The sequence below is a fragment of the Equus przewalskii genome, chromosome 6 (genome assembly GCF_037783145.1).
Source record: "Equus przewalskii isolate Varuska chromosome 6, EquPr2, whole genome shotgun sequence".
NCBI lineage: Eukaryota > Metazoa > Chordata > Mammalia > Perissodactyla > Equidae > Equus > Equus przewalskii.
This window is the reverse complement of record NC_091836.1, coordinates 66828168-66850598: the sequence shown is the minus strand read 5'-3', so window position 1 is coordinate 66850598 and position 22431 is coordinate 66828168. Positions and strand designations below refer to the sequence as shown.

The 22431-nt window shown below is 38.0% G+C and overlaps 1 protein-coding gene across 3 annotated transcripts in view; it reads right to left on the bottom strand.

Moving 5' to 3' along the window:
• Positions 1-7593: 7593 nt before the first annotated feature.
• RSF1 (remodeling and spacing factor 1) overlaps positions 7594-22431 on the bottom strand; it is a 146008-nt gene continuing 131170 nt past the window's right edge. For all 3 annotated transcript variants that reach the window (XM_008524529.2, XM_008524530.2, XM_070625791.1), the window contains 4 exons: positions 22192-22399; positions 20142-20362; positions 17669-17857; positions 7594-15250 (listed from right to left, as the gene is read on the bottom strand). In XM_008524529.2, coding sequence (XP_008522751.2) covers positions 14682-15250; positions 17669-17857; positions 20142-20362; positions 22192-22399 — 1187 coding nt within the window. In that variant the 3' untranslated portion in view covers positions 7594-14681. The remainder of the gene's footprint in view (positions 15251-17668; positions 17858-20141; positions 20363-22191; positions 22400-22431) is intronic.

The following is a 22431-nucleotide window of genomic DNA, read 5'->3' as shown; positions in this document are numbered from 1 at the left end:
TCCATTGTAGGTATATACCACATTTTGTTTATCCATTGATCCATCAGTGGACACTTGGGTTGCTTCTACTTTTTGGCTGTAGTGAATAATGCTGCTATGAACATGGATGTACAAACATCCCTTTGGGATCCTGCTTTCAGTTATTTTGGTTATATACCCAAAAGTGAAATTGCTGGATCATATGGTAATTCTATTTTTAATTTTTGAGGAGCCACCATACTCTTTTCCATAGCTGCTGCACCATTTTATATTCTCATCAACAGAGCACAAGTGTTCCGATTTTGCACATCCTCACCAACACTTGTTATTTTCTGGCTTTTTGATAGTATCCATCCTAATGGATGTGAGGTGATATCTCATTGGGATTTTGATTTGCATTTCCCTAATTATTAGTGATTTTGAGCATCTTTTCGTTTGCTTATTGGCCATTTGTATATCATCTTTGGAGAAGTGTCTGTTCAAGTCTTTTGCCCATTATAAAATCAGACTGTTTGTTTTTGTTTTTGTTGAGTTATTCTTTATATATTCTGAATATTAACCCCTTATCAGATATATGATTTGCAAATGTTTTCTCCCATACCATGGATTGCCTTTTCACTCTGTTGATTGTGTCCTTTGATGCACGGAAGTTTTTCATTTTGATGTAGTCAATTATAGCTGTTTTTTTCTTTTGTTGTCTTTGCTTTTGGTGTTATATCCAAGGAATCAGTGCCAAATCTAAAGCAATGAAGTTTTTTCCCCTATGTTTTCTTCTAAGATTTGTATAGTTTTAAGTCTTTCATTTAGATCTTTGATCCATTTGAGTTAATTTTTGCATACGGTGTTGGGTAAGGGTCCAACTTCTCTCTTTTGCATGTGGATATACAGTTTCCCAGCACCATTTGTTGAAAATATTGTCTTTTTCTCATTTAATGGCCTTGGCACCCTTGTCAAAAATCATCTGACTGTATATGTGAGAGTTTGTTTCTGGGCTCTATGTTTTATTCCATTGGTCTATACAGTCATGGGCCATATAACAATGTTTCTGTCAGTGACAGACCACATATATGACAGTGGCCCCATAAGATTGGTACCATACAGCCTAGGCATGGAGTAGACTATGCCATCTAGGTTTGTGTAAGTGCACTGTATGATGTTTGCACAATGACAAAGTCTCCTAATGACGCATTTCTCAGAATGTGTCCCTGTCGTTAAGTGACACATGACGGTATGTCTATCTTTATGCCCTATGTTTTTTACCACACTGTTTTAACTACTGTAGCTTTGCAGTAAGTTTTGAAATCAGAAAGTGTGCGTCCTCAGAGCTTGTTCTTTTTCCAGATTGTTTTGGTTATTCAGGGGCCCTTGAGATTCCATATGAATTTTAGGATTAATTTTTCTATTTCTGCAGAAAATACATCCTAGTGTATAGTGTTGACATTTTAATAATATTAAGTCTTCCAACCCATGAACACAGGATGTATTTACATTTATTTGTGTCTTCTTTAATTACTTTAAGCAACATTTTGTAGTTTTCAGTTTACAAGTTTTTCACCTCTTTGGTTAAGTTTATTCCTAAGTAAAAAAAAAATCAGTTGTATTTCTATATGATAGCAATGAGCAACATAAAAATGAAATTAAGAAAAACAACTTCATTTATAATACCATTAAAATGAATAAAATACATAGGAATATATTTAACAAAAGAAAACTACATGGAAAACTACAAAACATTCTTGAAAAAATGAAAGATGACCTAAAATAAAAAGACATCTCATGTTCATTGATTGGAAGAATTACTATTGTTAAAGCCAATATTCCCCTAAATGATCTGTAGATTAAATGAAATCCCTCTCAAAATTCTTTTTTTAATTAATTATTTATTTATTTTATTATTATTATTTTTAAAGATTTTATTTTTTCCTTTGTTCTGCCCAAGCCCCCCGGTACATAGTTGTATATTCTTCATTGTGGGTCCTTCTAGTTGTGGCATGTGGGACGCTGCCTCAGCATGGTTTGATGAGCAGTGCCATGTCTGCGCCTGGGATTCGAACCAACGAAACACTGGGCCGCCTGCAGCAGAGTGCGCAAACTTAACCGCTCGGCCACGGGGCCAGCCCCCATATTTATTTATTTACTTTTGAGGAAGATTAGCCGTAATCTAATATCTGCTGCTAATCCTCCTCTTTTTGCTGAGGAAGACTGGCCTGAGCTAACATCCGTGCCCATGTTCCTCTACTTTATATGTGAGACACCTGCTGCAACATGGCATGCCAAGCAGTGCCATGTCCGCACCTGGGATCCAAACCAGTGAACCCTGGGCCGCCTAAGTGGAATGTGTGAACTTAACTGCTGTGCCACTGGGCCGGCTCCTCCCTATCAAAATTTTAACTGCCTTTTGACAAAACTGAATTGACAAACTGAACGCAAAATTCATATGAAAATTCAAGGTACCAACAATCAATCTTAAAAAAAAAAAATAGCGGATGGCTTGGTGGTATAGTGGTTAAGTTTGCACACTCCACTTCAGTGGCCTGGGGTTTGTGGGTTTGGATCCCAGGTGTGGACCTACATACTGCTCATCAAGTCATGCTGTGGCAGCGTCCCACATACAAAATAGAGGAAGATCAGCACAGATGTTAGCTCAGGACTGTCCTTCCTCAAGCAAAAAGAAGAAGATCGGCAACAGGTGTTAGCTCAGGGACAATTTTCCTCACCAAAAAAAGAACCAACTTGGACAACTCACTTCCTGATTTAAAAACTTAACCACAAAGCTACAGTCATCAAGACTGTGTAGTACTGGCATATGGATAGACATATAGATGAGTGGAATCACATGAAGAGTCCAGAAGTAAACCCATACATTTCTGGTCAATTGAGTTTTGACAAGAATACCAAGATAATTCAATAGAGGAAACAATAGTCTTTTCAATAAATGGTGCTGGTACAACTGGACAGCCACATGCAAAAGAATGAATTTGGCGCTGTACCTCACACCATATACAAAAATAACTCAGACTAGATCAAAGACCTAACCTTAAGAACTAAACCTATAAAACTAATAGAAGAAAATATAAAACATAAATCTTCATGACAGTGGGGGCTGGCCCAGTGGCCAAGTGATTAAGTTCCTGTGCTCCACTTCGGCAGCCCAGGGTTTTGCCAGTTCGGATCCTGGCGTGGACATGGCACTGCTCATCAAGCCATGCTGTGGTGGTGTCCCACATAGCACAACCAGAGGCACTCACAACTAGAATATATAACCATGTACTGGGGGACTTTGGGGAGAAGAAGAAGAAAAAAGATTGGCAACAGATGTTAGCTCAGTTGCCAAATTAAAAAAAAAAATGTTCATGACATTGAATCCAGGCAACAGTGTTTTAGATATGACATCTAAGCATGAGCAATGAGGGAAAAACCCAGGACCAGTCCCAGTGGCATAGTGGTTAAGTTTGGTGTGCTCTGCTTTGGGGCCTGGGTTCGGTTCCCAGGCAGAGACCAACATCACTCATCTGTTAGTGGCCATGCTGTGGTGACGGCTCATATACAAAAAGAGGAAGATTGGCAGTGGATGTTAGCTCAGGGCGAAACTTCCTCAGCAAAACCAAAACCAACCAACCACCAACAACCTGGAAATTGGATGTCATCAAAATTAAAAACCTTTGTGTATCAAAGGATACCATCAAGAAAGTAAAAAGACAACCTGCAGAATCAGAGAAAGTATTTGCAAATCATATATTTGGTAAGGGTCTGCTATTCAGAATATATAAAGGACTGTTACAACTCCACATTAAAAAGAGAGGTAATCCAGTTAGAAAATGGGCAAGAGATTTGAATAGATGTTTCTGAAAAGAAGATAGACAAGTGGGCAATAAGCACATGAAAAGATCCTCAACATCATTAATCACCAGGGAAATGCAAATCAGAACCACAATGGGAAACCATTTCAGATCCACTAGGATAGGATGGCTTTAATAAAAAAGATTGAGGGGCCAGCCCCTTGGCCGAGTGGTTAAGTTCGCGTGCTCTGCTTCCCGTGGCCCAGGGTTTCGCTGGTTCGGATCCTGGGTACGGACATGGCACCACTTGTCAGGCCACGTTGAGGTGGCGTCCCATGGGCCACAACTAGAAGGACCTACAACTGAAAATACACAACTGTGTGCTGGGGGGATTTGGGGAGAAAAAAAAGATTGGCAACAGTTGTTAGCTTGAGTGCCAATCTTTAAAAAACAAAGAAAGATTGACAACAAGTGTTATTGATGTGAAAAAATTGGAGCCTTTATGCATTGCTAGTGGGAATGTAAAAAGATGCAGATGCTGTGTGAAAACAGTTCAGCAGTTCCTTGAAATATGAAACACAGAGTTACCATATGATCTAACAATTCCATTCCTAGATACGTACTTGAGAACTGAAAACATATGTCCACACAAAAACTTGTACATGAATGTTTACTATTCATAATAGCCCAAGAGTGGAAACAATCCAAATATCCATCAACTGATGAATGGATAAAACAAGATGTGGTATATCCATACAGTAGAATATTATTTCTCCATAAAAAGGAATGAAGTACTGATTCATGCTAAAACATGGATGAAATCGTGAAAACATGCTAAATGAAAGAAGCAAGACACAAAAAGCCACATATTGTATGAGTCTATTTATATAAAATGTCCAGAACAGGCAAATCCTTACAGACAGAAAGATTAGTGTTTTCCAGGGGCTGGGGGATTGGGGGAACTGATGACTGATTGCTAATAATATGGGATTTCTTTCGGAGGTGATGACAACCTTGTGAATATACTAAAGACCATTGAATTGTATACTTTAAAATGGTGAATTTTATGGTATGTGAATTATATCTCAATTTAAAAAACCAGAAGAAAGATTTTGAAATAAAATTTACAAGTACTTTTGTTTTGGGAAGCCTTGCATAAGCACAGCTAGATCATTAAAAGTGGCTGTGGCACAGAGACAAGCATCCTGAAGCCTGCTTCCCAGCCTCCTCTCACCCTCTCGTGTGTCTTTTCTGCCTGTGGGTCCTTGCCTTTCATCCTTGCGTCTTTGGCATGTCCTGATTCTGCTTACAGCTTCTCCCAGTAAAATTCCAGCCCTGCCATCTGAATCTGAAGCCAACTTCTGATTTTCTAGCATTGAGCCAGCTTGCTTCTCTTTGTTATTGGTAAGTCCTAGTTACCAACAAAATTTATCCTTATTAAAAAAAAAATCTACACTTGAAATACAGGAAATCTACTTTACAGTCTAAACTATAGACAGCACAGGTTCTAATCAGGTTCTGTTATCATTAATCAAGTCCTTCTTCTAACTTTTTGGCTCCAAATGACAGAATAAGAGCTATTTGATTGTATGAGTTCATGGTGCAATTACTGGTATCCCACTAGCAAGCAATATGCCAAACAGAAAAGAAAATGGACATTTCAACAGAAAAACATGAAACAAGTGCAGGGAAAAGGGAGGCACATCTTCCCTATTGTAAATTTCAGCTTTCCCTAACAGTTGTTCTTAATGATGGAGTTCAAGTGTGCTGCTGAGAAACCTGCTGGTTTCCTAGAGTTTCTCTTAGGAATTTCTGACATTTCAGTGAGAATTTTCAAATATAATCTAACATTTCTATAATCTACTTATTTTAAAGACCGGAAGACAAGTAAGAAATAATTGGGAGACAGGAGCGTAGTGGCGTAGAGGTTAAGTTCGCATGCTCCACTTCAGTGGCCTGGGGTTCGCAGGTTTGGATCCCGGGTGAGGACCTATGCACTGCTTATCAAGCCATGCTGTGGCAGGCATCCTACATATACAGTGGAGGAAGACACGGATGTTAGCAGTACGGATGTTAGCTCAGGGCCAATCTTCTTCAGCAAAAAGAAGAGGATTGGTAGCGGACGTTAGCTCAGGGCTAATCTTCCTCAAATGAATGAATGAATGAATGGCAGATTCAGTAGGAGATAGGATGACATGTTTGTTTTCCATGATAGGGAGAGCTTCATATAGGTAGAGGGATGGAGATCAGAGAGAGATCATTGAGATATGAAGACCCAGAGGAGGCAAAAGAGAAAGGGCCAGATCAAGGACACAAGCAGATGGCACATGGCAAAAACAGAGAAGAAACCTCCTCTTTGGAGACAGGCTGGAGAGGATGGGTGCTCATGTGTGGATAAAGTGGCTCTGATATGGGCAAGAGGAACAATAAGGAAGCTATAGGTGGCCTATACCGTGAACTAGTAGGTTCCTAGTTAACTTTTCATTTGGGATATGACTTTATGTGCTAATGTTGCAGATATCAAGACACATCCCGTAGAGAGCGTTCTTTCTCTTTGATTTTCATTTAGACTTTTAGGACCTTAGAGAGCTCGTGCCAATCTTTTTTTTTTTTTCTTCCTGCTTTATCTCCCCAAATCCCCCCATACATAGTTGTATATCTTAGTTGCAGGTCCCTCTGGTTGTGGCATGTGGGACACCGCCTCAACATGGCCTGACAGGTGGTGCCATGTCCGCACCCAGGATCCAAACTGGGGAAACCCTGGGCCGCTGCAGTGGAGCGCGCGAACTTAACCACTTGGCCACGGGGCCGGCCCCTTCATTATTTTTTATAATTCCATCTCTACTAAATGACCACAGTGTAGTACACCAATTCTGTTTTTAAAAGAAAAGAACTCTTCTACATCCTCTGGTCTCATAGTCTGAAAGAGATGTTGGCTGACAGCCATATTCTGGACCCGTCTCAGCTCCAGAAAAGACTCCTTTGAACTCTCTCGAGGCTGCCACACCACTGTCACCTTTAGCCTCCAACACAGCATGTAACCTCCACTTGACTCATTCTGTTTAAGTGAAAATTTCAAATCAATCGAGAAGCATTGTTGCTTGTCATTTGTGAATCCACTCCATTAAGTGAAATTTTGATGAAAAAAGTTCTTTACCTAGTTAATATTTTTAACCAGAATTGCGAATAGTGATGAACTCCACTAGATTGTTGGTAAAAAAGAAAAAGAAAATCAGCTTGCTGTGAATCTTACTATATTCCATGAGTAAGGAAAATCTCTCAAATCAGCATTTGTAGATGAGAATCATACTCAGGATTGGAAGGGCCCCTTAAAGTCATCTGGCCTAACCCCTTTTCAAAGGTGTTCATCTCTTATACTCCTGTCAAGTGGCAGTTCAGCCTAAACCCAAATAGCCCCTATTGGTGAGAATTCACCCCCAAGGTTATTATTAGAAAACTCTGTAAAAAAGTTTTTCCAAAGAATTGATGGAAAGCTTTTGCCTGTTGGCTTCTGCCCTCTGGTCTAGTTCTGTGCTCCCACAGGGCCACACAGAGCAAGTCCAAGGTGTCTTTAAGGTGTCAGTTCTCCAGAGGCTAAAGATAGAAATCAAGAATATCTTTCTGATATCTATAATTTGCCAACTTGGCAAATAGCCTTAAAAATTATTTTGGGGAAGTTGATGCACTTGCAAATTTAATCTCTAGATAGTAACAGAACATCTATTGCTGGGGTGATAAAAACTTTCAAGCTTCATCCACTGCCATAGAAAATTCTTACCTATGTGCCATAAAGTTTAAAATAAACTAAGTTTGCAAACACATCATGCTAAATACATCAAATTATTTAAATTTTTTATTATGACAATTGACATATATTAAGTGAAAGAAATGACAGAAGTATTGTAATAAAACATTTTGAAAGAAAAAGTTACACAATTAGGCCAACAGCTATAAAATAGCTTTAGGCCTGGCTTATAACACCAAGAGTGCTGATCAGACTGTAGTGAGACATTGAACATTTCATTAACAAAAATATTGGCACCAGCCACAACATATTTTGGTTGTCACTTACAAGGAATATTATATTTAAACAACTATGCATTGCAATTCTAACACACTAGGTGTTCATACACTGCAGTTAATCCCCGAAGCTTTAAGCTACCAGGAATTCCCATATATTCTGTGCACAAAATTTACTTTGTGCATATCAGAATCACATTTCCAGTTTTCAAGTCTCCCCCCTCCCCCGCACCCATGACATGCAGTATGTTATATGTGGCAGAGAGCACTCCAGCTTCCCCTATTTGACTAACAGCATGTTCCTGATTACCTTAACAGCTTTATGCTAATCTCAGAGCTTCTGCTTTAGCTCTCATCTCCTAGAAATAAAATAAAGCATTCTGAGAATCTATTCCAGGAATAATTTTTTTTTATGCATAGGAAAATAAAGCATTTCATATAAGCACGTCTGAAAATCCAAGAGGCATTCTGATCAAACACTCCCTGTATCCCAGCTACTATTACTTTAAAATCAAAATGAAAATCTAATATATACCATTTATAAATTCTTATCTGGAATTTGTATTCTCCACCTGGAAATTCATGATTCTCAGGCTTCACCTCTAAACCAATGAGGATAGCAAAGAAACTGACATCTCACATTAGCTGACAATAGATAAAGGTAGCTTAGATAGAAATTATGACACAGTTAGATGAATTTAATTCTTTACAAGAATACACTTATGCTACAAAGGTGAGAAATTAGGATGGTAAAATTATCAGACGGCAAAAAGTACTGGTATTTAAGCAAAGGCGTCTTAGTATAACATGGTAAAATCTGCCATGTAGAAGACTGCTAGAATTGGCAGCTCTACAAGACTTCAATATACTTTTTATCAAATAAGGATGGTATTGGAATTGGAATTGGAATCTGATATCTCTTCCTGCCATGCTTCCAGTGACAAATATTCCTGTGGAATTAAGTCTACAGTATAACAAGAACCAAGTCAAGCAATTTAAGTTTTTCCTCCTTTTACAGATTGAAAAGAAACCAAGGCCTGCCCCATCCCATCCCCCCATCCCAGCACAGGACACTTCCTTTCGAGGTGTCTACAAAACCTCCTGGCAGGTTTGGGCAAGCTACAATTCAGATACCATTATCAAGAAGCTACTTTGATAAGAGGACAAAACACCAGACCAACATTCAGAATACCCCAGTTAGGCATCACAAAAATCACGCACTGTAAGAATATGCTGTTAACTGCCAGATTTGGGCTATTATCGCTGTTCTGAAGTTGAAAACCCATTTCCACTAACATAAACTAGATCTGTGTGTATATGTACTGTGTACGTATGTGTGTGTACGTGTACGTGTGTGTAAAATTTTCATGCAATGATCTTAAAGCTTTGGAGACAAGGGTTTTAGCCTAATTTAAAGGCTTGTCCATATAGCAGTATTCACATGCACCAACTCTGCTAAACGGCAGGAGAATGAAAAAGACCATGGCACAAATTTTTTAACAATTTTAGGTTTAATTACGTAATGCACCTGTAGATGTTCTAGCATAAACACAATTGTAAAAATCTAACATCCTATTTTAGGGTATTTTTCCACCTCCCATCCCTTAAAAGCTGTACAGTTATAAAAAATGTGACTCTCAAGCAAAATAAACTTTTTTTTTTTTTTGCAACATACAAAATAAGTTAAACGATTCAGAAGGTCTTGAGCCATTAAGTTTCCCAATGACTGTGTTCTGGCCGTCCATGTGCATGACATGCAGCCCCTGGCTATGACCAGAACTCAATCAATACAGGTCAAACAAAACCCCAAACACTTAGCTTAGATTTCTTTAGAAACTGATGAAAGTCAAGAAAATATATAGTTAGGGTTAACAACTCCATTCTTAACTTACATCATCCAGTGGCAAAATGAACAAGGCAGGTCACTCAGTCCTTAGTGCATTTTCTAGCTTGTACCGGTTTGGCAAAAAACACAAATGTAGTTCCTTTAAAAATGTTTTTCTCGTTTAAAATGTCTAAGGAGCTTAATTAATACATTTCTACTTGTCTGATAATTTGTTATGCCCTCTCATATAACTTATGCATAGGATAGACATATCTTAAAGTTATTAAAATAAGACTAACATCTTCATTAACCGAAATCACTATAATGTGCCAGAATTGGATTTGCAGCATTTCCCAGAGTGAAATGGTATAAATATAAAATAAAATTAAAAAATTGAGCTTCCATAACCAAAATGAGGAAGAAAATCCATTAATGGAATTTCTGAGAGGGTTTATATGAATAAAACACGTGTTGAGTGTACAATATGAAGTGGTTATATACCAAGTACACTACGTTTCGGTTTGAAATGACTGCTTGCTTGCTGGGGAAAGAGTCTCTCTTCAATAAATGTCACATAGTTACTTAGCAATTCTTGGCACTGAAAAAATGTTAAATGAAATTTAAACTGGAGTGAAATATTTTGAAAACAATTATTAAGTGTACACATAACACAAGAACCCAGTTTAAATACACTGACAGCAAAGGGCCTTGTCTTTCAAGATTGGTATAAAAATAATGAAGAAAATCAGCAGTCAGCTTGCCACTTCCAAGGTAGGTTTACAGGTACAGGGAATGGTGGATAAAGTAGGAATGGATTTTATTCTAAGAAAGTTTAGTAACAGATATGAAGCAGAGGACTAGGCAGATTACAGCAGATAATGCAGTCTTGGCATTCTCTCTTCTTGGAGAACCAGTAATATATTTTTAGAATGTCAAATCAAGAAGAGGAACTTCACTCTCTCTCTCTGGACTTTCTGTAATTAAACAATGTTCATAATTTCTTATCAGTTACAATTTTTTACCCTTTCTTTTTATAATGTCAATTAATGATTTCAAAGGATTCATTTATTTCTTCTAGCATCTAAAGTATGTATATACATATTAACTTATATATATATATATACACACACACATACCTTTATGTGTTCATTCCATTTAAAAAAAAGACCTGGGTCTTTGAATACTTGTTCTATAGCTGTGAGGCAACGCCATGAATCATGGACTTGTTCCACTATGTTCGTGAAGGGCAGAGTTCACAACTTTTTCTGAATACTAAACGTGTAGATTCATTAGGTTCCTTTCAGTTATATGGTAGAACAAACTGACACATGGTTTACACCTCTTATTCCCACAAACATAAGCTAAAAAAGGCATTCCTTGTGACAAAGGAAATTCCATCAATCCCACTTAAAAACAGCTAACATTTCCCATCACTTCAACTCAAATGATAAGTAAACGTCTAAATTTTTCTTAATATATGTTACTTTGCTCAAATACATATTATAGGATGGGTTCTATCAACCAAATTGAAAACTGAAGTTTGTAATGTCCTTCTAAAATTAATTTGTTTAAAAATCTTTTTTTCCAACAACTTCTTCAGCATTTGAAGTCCTTGGTTCTTTGGCAGGTCACATTTTAAAAAAAGATTATGAGTAGACATGAATTTATTCTAAATGAAACTCCTCTTTATTCTCTGAGTTTGCAACCTTGACCAACTGGAAAAGGATGTGTCAAGGAAACTCAATGTCAATATATTAGGTATATTCTTGAAAATCTCTCCACCATCATTCTCTAGTAATGTGCCAACAATGGAAAATGTTTTACATTAAACACTATGTCATCAGCGCAAGTCTACAAAACCAAAACATCTATTTTCAGTCTGAGTTCTTTTCACATATTTTAATTCAAAGCTTCTGCTTTATGAAAATTTGACTACTTTTCAAAGCTTTACAGAAATTGCAAACTAAATATTCTGAGTACTAAACTACATCTCCCCTTAATATGTTTGCTAGACTGCAGAGTCTGATAACAGGAGTCCAACTTGTATTTCAAAAAAGGGGTTTAAAGTATTAAAGGGCTTTATTATATAGCAGCTGTCGTGAACTTAAATCCATGGTTAAAACTCTAATAAGGACCCAAGATGTTCTAAACTCTAGATGAATGCTGCTTTCCTATACTCTGTCCATTTCCTAATGTCTTAATTATCTCTTTGGACACAGAACGTTTACTTCTTCCTAAATTTCCTGTATTTTTTTTTAACTTCTTCAAAGCATGTTCAGAGTTAACATTTCAGTGAACACAGACTCATTGAGGGATTGAATCTAAACACCAAGCAGCAGAATCTTCTTTGCACTGTTCAACATTTAATCACCCATAATTAATCTGCGTGACAATAATTTGTAAGTATCAGCTGCTAGGACTGCGCTCTTTCTAGATGAAACATAATTAATTGGTTTAATCAGAATGTAAGGTTAGAAGGGATACACTCACTTTAAAGTTCACAAACACTTAATTCAAGTTTGGTAAATAACAGGCAGCAAAAGTGGTATCAAAGCCCACGTTAGTGGGAGGTTTGCTAAATGGAATACTCAGGCTTTGCTAGGGAAAAGATTACCTTTGCTCTCTGTGGCAGAAGGGTAAAAAAAACTCCTTATTTCACATTAGGCATCGTAAAATAAATACCCATTTAATACTTCTTATCACTTGCTTAACTGAAGAGCAGAACTAACAGGTGGAAGCAGGAGCCGGTGTGTCGAGAGGTAGAGACAGGGTACATGGGAGTTTCTACCCGGTAGTGGCTTTATCCAGCTGCAGGACTAAAATGGTAGAGGGAGATTGGGGGCAGGAGAGGCCAACTGCACATTCTAACCACTTACCTTGCACTAGTAGGAATCCTTCTATTACCTGTTTTAGATAGTTAAAAAGGCTAACATTCTTAACTGACTTTCAATAAATGGAACAAACCTAGCTAGAAAGGAGGCTTGGTAAGTGAATGTGGCTCCTTACACAGCCCTGCTCTACTGTCTGTGAATGTAAGCCCTTCCCTCCCTTCCAGTGGAGCATTGTCTCCAAATAAAAATCACAACTTGCTTGGAACCACATGCTATTGGTGCATCCTAGTTTTAGGCTGCTTTCATTATTTTATTTTTTATACAGATACATATACATTGCTAGAACCAAAGCAAAAATATTAATGCGCAGGTACTACAGAACTAAAGTGAACAAAACAAAAGAACCAACAACGGAAAACAACAGCTATAAACTTTCAAGGCCAAAAGATAAGATTTAAGGGCAACACCCATTGAGGAAGGAAAAGAAGGAGTATAAAGTTTCTAGAGAGGTATTTATAATGCAAGTCTAATGCCAGCTTTTTAATAATAAAAAAGAGAAGTGCTTTCCTATACACTGACTAGCATATATAATGCTTAATTTGGAAAGAAAAATTAATGAAGTTCCTTGGGCCAGCAGCAGATATGGTGTGTCCATTGCCGGCAACAGACACAACACTGGAACAGAAAAACCCGAATCCCAGGGCAAAAGTATTCACAGAAGTAATGGCTGAAGGTTTCAGAATTTGACAGGCAACGTTTAATCACAAGTGCTACACTTTGTACAATGTTATTTATGGCTCTGCCTGAAATTTTACAGCTGTAACAGAAACTAAGTAAGATAAAGTTCATATTTTAGTGTCAATTACATGTTAGATATTTAGTTAGTTACAAACCCCTTTTCTTGAAACAAAGGGTCTCTTTCTTTAAAGTGTTGAGATGTTTGAAATGGATGTCATGCCTATTAAGCACACTGGCGGATCTCAATCAACTCTTTGTTGGTTGTGTGACTATTAATGAATTTTAATAGAAGTCTAATGGCCAAAGGCCAAAACTACATTCAAACCCTGCTAATATATCCAGGCAGATAGGAAATTCCAACACACACACATACACACACATATACACACACACACATGCTAAAACTCAACTAAAAACCTCCCAAAGGAACTGCTTTGTTTGTAGACTTCAATTTGAAGTAGATACTAAGGGCAAGAATAGACCAGTTAAAATTCACCTGAAAATCCTTTCCCCTTCTTCAAATGTGCTAAAATACCACTGTCAGCTTAGCATCTCTTCATGTAAGTTATGTATAGATGTACTTCTTTCAAAATGATATTTCAGATATTTAAATATTAAGTGGCCAGAAGACAAGTTACACAATCTGCAAAGTTTACAGTCCACCTGGGCCTTAAGAAAGACCACGCTCATGTCCCTAATAACTCTCCATGATGGTGTGTCAGAGGCCACCTCATCACCACTGCATAAAGCTGTTTGAAAAAACTTGTTGCTAGCACAATCTGGTTGTCAAAGCTTCACTATACATTTTACTGTACAAATGCTTTTCAGATGATTTTTTTTTTTTTAAACAAGAAACTCCGCTATAACAGAAACTTAAGTTAGAGTTTTTTATGATGGTACTTTCTCGGTCTCTTCTTTATTAAGTGTGGTAATCTCCAATAGTAAACAAGTTGATTTCATGAAAGCTGTTACTAAATGACTTAGGTATGATGTTATCTACAGTTCTCAAACAGTAACAATACAGACTTGAACTTTTAAACAGTCTGTTAATCATCATCTATGCCATGAATGTTTAAATATAATATATATTTAATATGAAAAAGCTAAAGCACAAGTGCTTTCTCCCACCCCTAATTCTGTTTTGGGCCCTCAGAGTCGGAATGCATTCTTATCCACCCTTTTTCACAAAGTCAGGAGAGCTCAGGAAATATAAAGTCAAAAATATACAAATCTTTGTTGTTATTATAATAAGATTTTTTTTCCATGAATGAAATTACCAAGGACCATGAACTTGGAAAAAAAAATCAAAAGGAATTTACAGCAATTATTTATCTTCAAAGTTCAAAACTGGTCACTTCACAGAAAGACTTCAGGGTTTGTTGAAATTTTTCTTCTAAAAAGTCATTCTGTAGTGGAGTTTTCTAGGAAAAATAAAACAGCTTTTAATAACTGGCCCGCTGGTGTGAGAGCTACCGTGGAATAAATTAGCACAAAAATGGAAAAAAAGTCTTATAACTGTTCACTGTTACAGACATAATCAACAAGGTCAGTCACTCTCAAAAGCTCATCTTCTTCCTCTTCTGGTGCCCCTGCCTCCTGCCCACCACTTGTCCCATTGGGGGCCAGGCTTGCACTGGCTGTACTGTTGTCCTTGGGGGTCTGAGGCTTCTCAGTTGTCTTGCCAATCAAGTTCTCAATGGCTTTGCCAGGACTCTGTCCATTGGTGGAAGGTAAGTCTACTAAGCTATAGTCCAATGGGCTGCCCACTTTGCCAACATTTTCAAAGTCCTCTTCTTCATCACTGTCTATCCGATAGGGCTTCTTGGTGCTCTCTTGTTCTGAGGGCAGGGCCCTCGGGTGGCTGTCACGGGCAGGCTGATCTGCATCTCCATGAGCATTGTCACAACTTTCCTCGTCTGTCTCGATCCGGTGTAGCCGTTTTCTGGATGGTTTGCCTTCCTCTTCCTCCTCCTCCTCTGCTTCTGAATACTCATCTGTGCTTCGACCCCGCTTTCGAACTGACCGCTTTGATTCCTTTGCTAGCTCATCATCTTCAGAGTTCTTGGACATATAGCTCTCTAGAATAAACAGCATATTTAAGCCATTGGCATAGTTAACCATAAACAGATTTCAGTAATTCCCCTTTTCTTCCCCTATTCACCCCCACACCCTGCTTTCAGACTTGCTTGTAGATAAATATTTCCCTTCAATAATTGGCCTGATTTCTCTCTCTTCTCAGTCCCATAATAATGTCCAATATGATTCATAGTGTACTTTTACCTATAATTTAGGAAAGAGCAGAACTGGATTTCTTGGAGAAGAAATCTGATGATCCTTAAATTAAAGGAACATAGGTTGGTCAGAAACTAAGAAACCCCTTCTCACTAGCCCTCAAATTAATCATGTAAACACACTGATAAGGAAAGATGAGAACTGAGCACCCAAAGCCGGACATCTGAAACACTGAGCTCTCCATCCCATGTTATTAAATGTCTTCAAATGTTGTCTTCTCTTCCTTGTCTATACTTACTTCTAGGGGATCTCGCCTAGTCTCATGACTTTGCATACCATCTATATGCTATGCTGATGACTCTCATAGTTGTTTTAGGCAACCTCTAAATTCCAGACTCATGTATTAAACTGCCTACTCAACATATACGCTTGGACTTCTAAAGAGGATCTCAAACCAAATATGTCCAGAACTGAGCTCCTAGAATTCCACCTCAAACTGCGCTGGTTCTGGTCTCCACCGTCTTAGTTATTGGGAACTCTATTCTTCCAATTGCTTAGTCATCCTTGATTCCTTTCTTTCTCCCATCTAACCCAATAATAAATCCTTTGGGTCTTCCTTCAAAATACATCCATAAGTTGACTGCTTTTCACCCCTTTACTGCAATTGCCCTAATCTTACCCACATCATCTTTCAACTAGCCTATTTCAATTGCTTCTCAACACTCCTAGAGTCTGTCCTTGTCCCCGTCAATTTATTCATACCTCAGCTACCACAGGAAATTAAAACATAAGTTAGATCATAGTCCTCCAATTATTTCTCATCTCACATAGAATAAAATCCAAAGTCTATACAGTGGCCTGCTGCATAGCCAATATAGTAGTCACGCATCACATCAGGCTATTTTAAATTTAAATTAATGTGAAAAAAATGGACATGGCTGTGTTCCAGTAATACTTGATTTAGAAAATCTTTATTTACACAAACAGGTAGGCTGTAGTTCGCTGACTACTGCTCTACCTGATGTGGCCCCTGCTGATCTCTCTGCTTCAATCTCTGCTCTTCTTCCCCTCACTCACTCTCCTCCGACCCTTCTGGCCTCAATTCTGTTCCCTGAACATGCTAGGCACAAACTTGACTCAAGGCCTTCCCATCTGTTGTTCCATCTGCCCATATCACTCTTCTTTTAGATAACAGCATGATACACACCCAGCTTTTCTTTCAGGTCTTTACTCAGAAGCTGTCTTCTTAGTGAGACCTTCCTCTAGTGCCCTATCTGAAATTCCAGCTACTCTCCCAGCCCTCCTTTCTCCTTTATTTTTCCCCACAGCATTTATCTCCACTTATTTATCTTGTTTATTACCTCTCTCCCCTCAACTAAAATAAGATTTACATGAAGGAGTTACATGTTTTTTGACTATTTTGTTCACTTTTCTATTCTCACTGCCTAGGATAGTGACTAGTTCAACAAGTATTTGTTTTTAATTTTGAGAATTCTGAATTTTATGAATTTGTTTGTCTTTAATGACACATGAAGATAAATCCACACTCAAACAGATGTTCACCTCTCTTCTTTAGCCTCTCATATCCAAACATTTTTTTCCCCTTCTTTCCTGGCTTGGGCTCAAACTTAACTGACAAGGATCTATTAAAGCAAACAGATCATAACAAAGGAGAATTAAATATATAAAAAAGAAAGGGGGAATGTGAGGGTCAGAGTCATTTGAAATGAACTTGGGAAGAACTCTGGAATAACTACAAAGACTAAATGGATATCACAAATTCATATTTTAGAGCTCTTCCTGCACTTCTGGTATGGGGCAAAGCTAAAGGTATTAAGAAATAAAACAGTTACCAACTGAAGTTCACAGTCAAGGTGGAAACAGACAGTAGGCACCTTGCTCAGGAACTGTTCAGCTATTCATGGAGGTAAAGGAGGTTATTTCAAAATGAGGGCCACGAATAATAAGGGAGTGGAAGAAATCTTGCTCAGATCACGACTTTCTGAGACTCTTCCAGTTTCAATGAAGAATTTAATTATTACAATGGAGAACTTATAAATTAGTACCTTATCAAGTATCATTTATTTAAACTACAAATAGTGACCAGGCATAAAATAATGGGTTTTGCCTCAAAGATATTACTGGTTATACTATCTAAGAATACTCTGTCCAAGAAATGGTACAGAATTATAATCCTGAGTTCACTTTATATCTTCTATTTCTGCCTTGTCCAAATTTCCATAAACGAGAGATCTATTCCTTACCTTCACTCTCTGAGCTGGAAAGCCTACGTTTGTGAACTCGTCTGATTTCTTTACCACGTCGTAAGCTCTTCTGTGAACCATCACTTTCTGAATCTTCTTTGTAGTTAATTTGTCTTTTCTGGTTCCTCCTTGACCGCCTTCGCCGAGTTTCTACAAAATCATCACTAAAATCATCGCTAAAATCACTTTCTGTAAAAAACATTTAAAATGAAGTCAAATACAAAATTTAAGTCTATTAAATAGAAATGCAGTTAGGTTATAAAAATGTAAAGCTACTGAGGAGAGTTCAGTCATAACAATTTTTAAATGAATGGTAACTTTTTTAAGTCTCTTATTTTCTTATCAAAAGTAAGAGTAAATCTGTGGGGGTCTTTACTGCCAAACCTCACAAATGTATAGTATTAGCAGCCAATCCTCAAGACTAAAAGATGTTTTCTATAATCCTCTTATTCAACCTAGAGCTACCCAGTCGGCTGCCACACCTGCTCTTCTTGGTGGATAACTACTATTCTGCCTCACGACAATTTGCTGTTCTTATGTGTGCAGATGTACAGCTACAGCCATAACTTTACAATGTACTGCAGAGGTTAAACTCCCTAACCACAGAAAACTGATGCGCCTATTTCAAAGAAATAAGGAATCTGAGTTATATTTTTGGCTTTTTCCCATATGGAATTAAAATCTGCTAAATTTATCACACAGGGATAGTTAAACTCTCAATGCATAGCTAAATAGCACTGTTCTTACCATCTCTGATCAATAAACCAGAATCAGACTATGGCATTGTGTCGGTGCAGTTTTTTAGGAGTGCTAACAAATTCCACTGAATTATCACATCCAGCCTTCTTCTCTAATGGATTTCAAACATTTCAAAATGGCTAGATAGTTTGAAGGAGTCCCCACTGGCCAAATCTGGGAAAAACTGAGCCTAAATAGCGATGGAAACATACTGTATCCACTGACTAAAATAAGAAGCCACAAGTATATACTAATATAAAGAAATAAATATATGAGGGAGAAGGGAAAGCTCTTCTTTACAGAACACCAAGTAATAAATATAAAAGGAATGATGGAGTTAGAAAATCATCATGAATGCTAAAACTACTGGGTGAAACATCTAAGAAGGAAGAGCCTATTTACACAGTCTCAAAATATCTTCCTATAAATTACTTACTATTTACAAAGGGAAAAATAATGAAATAAAGAGATCTGGAGGATACTGTGATATTTCTGCCAAAAATGTATAACTTGAATCTAATCACAAGGAAACAGAAAAATCCAAATTGAGGAACATTTTATAAAATAACCAGGTGTATTCTTCAAAAATGTCAAGGTCAATAGAGACAAAATTTGAGGAAAACTCCAGATTAAAGGAGACTAAGGAGATATGAATAAATGCAATGTGTAATTCTGGATTGGATCTTGAACTAGGAAAAAAAATTGATACAAAGGACAATATTGGGACACCTGATAAAATCTGAATGTATACTGTTGACTAGATATGTTAAAATTTCTGATTTGGATAATTGTACTGTGATTATGGACAAGGAACAGGAAACTGTCCTTGTTCTGAGGAAATAATCACTGATCAAGGGGCATGATGTTTCTACTTACTCAGAAGGTATAGGAAAAAAGTCAAAACAAAAAACTGCAGAGGGGGCCAGCCCTGTGGCCAAGTGGTTAAGTTTGCACGTTCCACTTCAGCCGCCCAGGGTTTCGCTGGTTCAGATCCTGGGCGCAGACATGGCACCGCTCATCAGGCCATGCTAAGGTGGCATCCCACATGCCACAACTAGAAGGACCCACAACTAATAATATACAACTATGTACTGGGGGGCTTTGGGGAGAAAAAGGAAAAAATAAAATCTGTAAAAAAAAAAATTGCAGAAGTCTGTCCAGAATCAGGGATATAATACTTCTGTCTGTGGCACTTCTTCAGTAAGATGACAGCTATCTATCTGCCAAGTCCATAAAGCATTCACATCTGTTCTTTTAGCTGCTGTGCCCCTCACTATTTATTCAGTTAATAGGGATAAGCATAAGCTACAAGAACTTCAACCACTGCTAATTTATAAAAACGAATGAATCACTGATCATGATCTTAATGTTAGAGATAACCGGTGATCCTTCTCTCTTCAATAGCTAGACATCTGAGAAGACTGTTCTCAGCTTACTGAGAATGATTCCCAAGAAACCCTATGAAGATAAAGTCTAGGCATGGAAACGACTGGCACCAAAACATGCATCACAATCCTAAATGAATTTGGTATGAAGTTAACCCATCTATGTGTTTCTATTTTCTTAGATATGCTGTCTGTGAAAAGATGAGTTACAAGTGAGTCATAGGAATAGAACTCAAAGTTTCACCAAAAAGCTTATATTACAATCGAATGGAATTTTATTTTAAGAAATCAACTCCAGAAGTCATAAGAATTTACTGAGTTAGTGTGATGTGGATGCAAATTATTTTTACCAGAGTCTCTACTATTCTCCTCAGACTCCTCCTCTTCATCATCATCGGAGTACTTTTTCTTTGGGGTCTTTCTCCGCAAACGCCTGCTTTGCCTCATTGGCCGGGAGGGATGTCGCCTCAGTCTTCGGCTACAGAAATCAGTGTCACTGTCATCGTTAGATGGTGGGTCTTCTTCACTTTCATCTGGGTTTTCATCAGATACAACAAACTCATCTTGAGATCTGTTCAAGAGAAACCAGATGAATCATGATGGTACACTTAAAATCAGGAAGCCATTTTTGAGAGTTCTGAGTTCAAATTCTAACGAGTCCAGTGAATCACTAAGTAATGTTTACTGTAAAATATCTGGATAATTGTTATCAATTTCCCTGTTTATAAAATGAAGAAATGTTTTGCCACTTATCCTCTTCTTAGGAGGAGTGATTAAGATGAAACAATGCTGATTTTTGTACATAAATTGCTTTCCTCTCTTGGGATGGCCTCCTTGTACCTTCAATTCAACATGTCCGAAAGCAAACTAATTATTTCCTAACCTACTCCTCTCTTCTGTTCCATAGCCTGGTATTGGGTACCATCACCCATCCAGTGTTTATCCTAAGTTCTCCCTTTTCATTTCTCACATCTAATCAACTACTAATTCCTCCTGAGTCTACTTCTTAAATATCTCAAACCTGACCCTCTTCTCTGTTCAGGCTCTCATCTCTTACCCTAAACTACTACAGCTTTTCCCCAAATAGTCTCTCTCATCTCTAGACTCATTTCTCCCTCAATATCCTCCACATGAATGCCAGGATGGAAATCTCCCTGAAACAAAAAACTTCTTACTAGTCCGCTGTTTAGAACTCTTCAATGGGTTTTCATCATCTTCAGGACAGAGTCCAAATTCCTATGTATGTCAAACAAAACACTGCATCCTCTGGTTCCTTTTTATCTCTTGGCCATATCTCCTGCAGGGCATTCTCTACTTCTTCCCCATATTCTTGCTATCCTAATACACCAGGAGTTTCCTAAATATTCCATGACCTTTCATACCTTGCTGGCTTTGACATGTGATTTCTCTGCTTAGAGAAATCTTCTAATTCTGCTTCTAATTCTTATTCTGCTTCTAATCCCAAACTCATCGATCTGCCATTACTCATTCTTCAAATTTCAGATCAAGATTTCTTTCTTTTCTTTTTTAAAAGATTGGCACCTGAGCTAACAACTGTTGCCAATCTTCTTCTTTTTATTTATTTATTTTTTTTTGCTTTTTTTCCTCCCTAAATCCCCCCAGTACATAGTTGTATATTTCAGTTGTAGGTCCTTCTAGTTGTGGCATGTCGGATGCCGCCTCAACATGGCCTGACGAGCAGTGCCATGTCCGCGCCCAGGATCCAAACTGGCAAAAACCCTGGGCCGCCGCAGTGGAGCGCACAGACTTAACCACTCGGCCACGGGGCCGGGCCCTCAAGATTTATTTCTATTCTGAGACTTTCCTTGACATCCCTGGACTGATCTGACTCTCTTCTGTACTCTAACTTATGCTTTGCCTATATTTTAGTAGCAATCATGCAGAATGACCTTTTTGTGGTTCATATGCTTGTTTTTTCCACTAACAATCTGAAAGGAGAAACTCTGAGGTATTGTTTCAATACCTGCTCTGCACGACAGCCTTTCCTGATCTTCCATACTGGATTACTTGCCTCAACCCCAACCTCTATGGGTCCCCAGAGAATAGTATCTAATTACTTTTACTTGTCAATTTCTCACATGGGCCTGAGAACTGCTCATGGACGTGGTGGCAGAAAGTGGCACAGAGATACACAGCAAATGAATGCTCGACTGCAGTTAATGAAATTTAAATACAAACAACCATAAACCTACTTTGTTTTAATCTAAAAACAAAAACCCTAAGATCAGTATTCTTGAATCTGTTTTAAATATCCTGAAAATAAAAAGAGGTTGTCTATGTGCATGAAGAATAAAAGCCCCATGACAGCATGGCCGTGCTTCTCTGCTAGCCGTACTTACGCCTGTATAGAGGGAATGGGGTCTACTGCAGACTACGCACCCATCGCTGATCTTGAATTCATCCTCACTCTCTTCTTCATCCAGGTTGCTGTCACTGTCCAGATCATTTAGTCGCCGGCGTTTCTTCCGGCGAGCAGCAGCTGCCCTTTGGGGTCGTTTATTTTCTTTTCTTTCTTCATCCAAAATAGTAGAGATGTCTTTCCCACGGTGACCTGTGATGGTGGAGATATCTTTTCCTCGGCCAACTCCTGAGTTCAGGGAAGAGAGGGAGGGAAGAAGA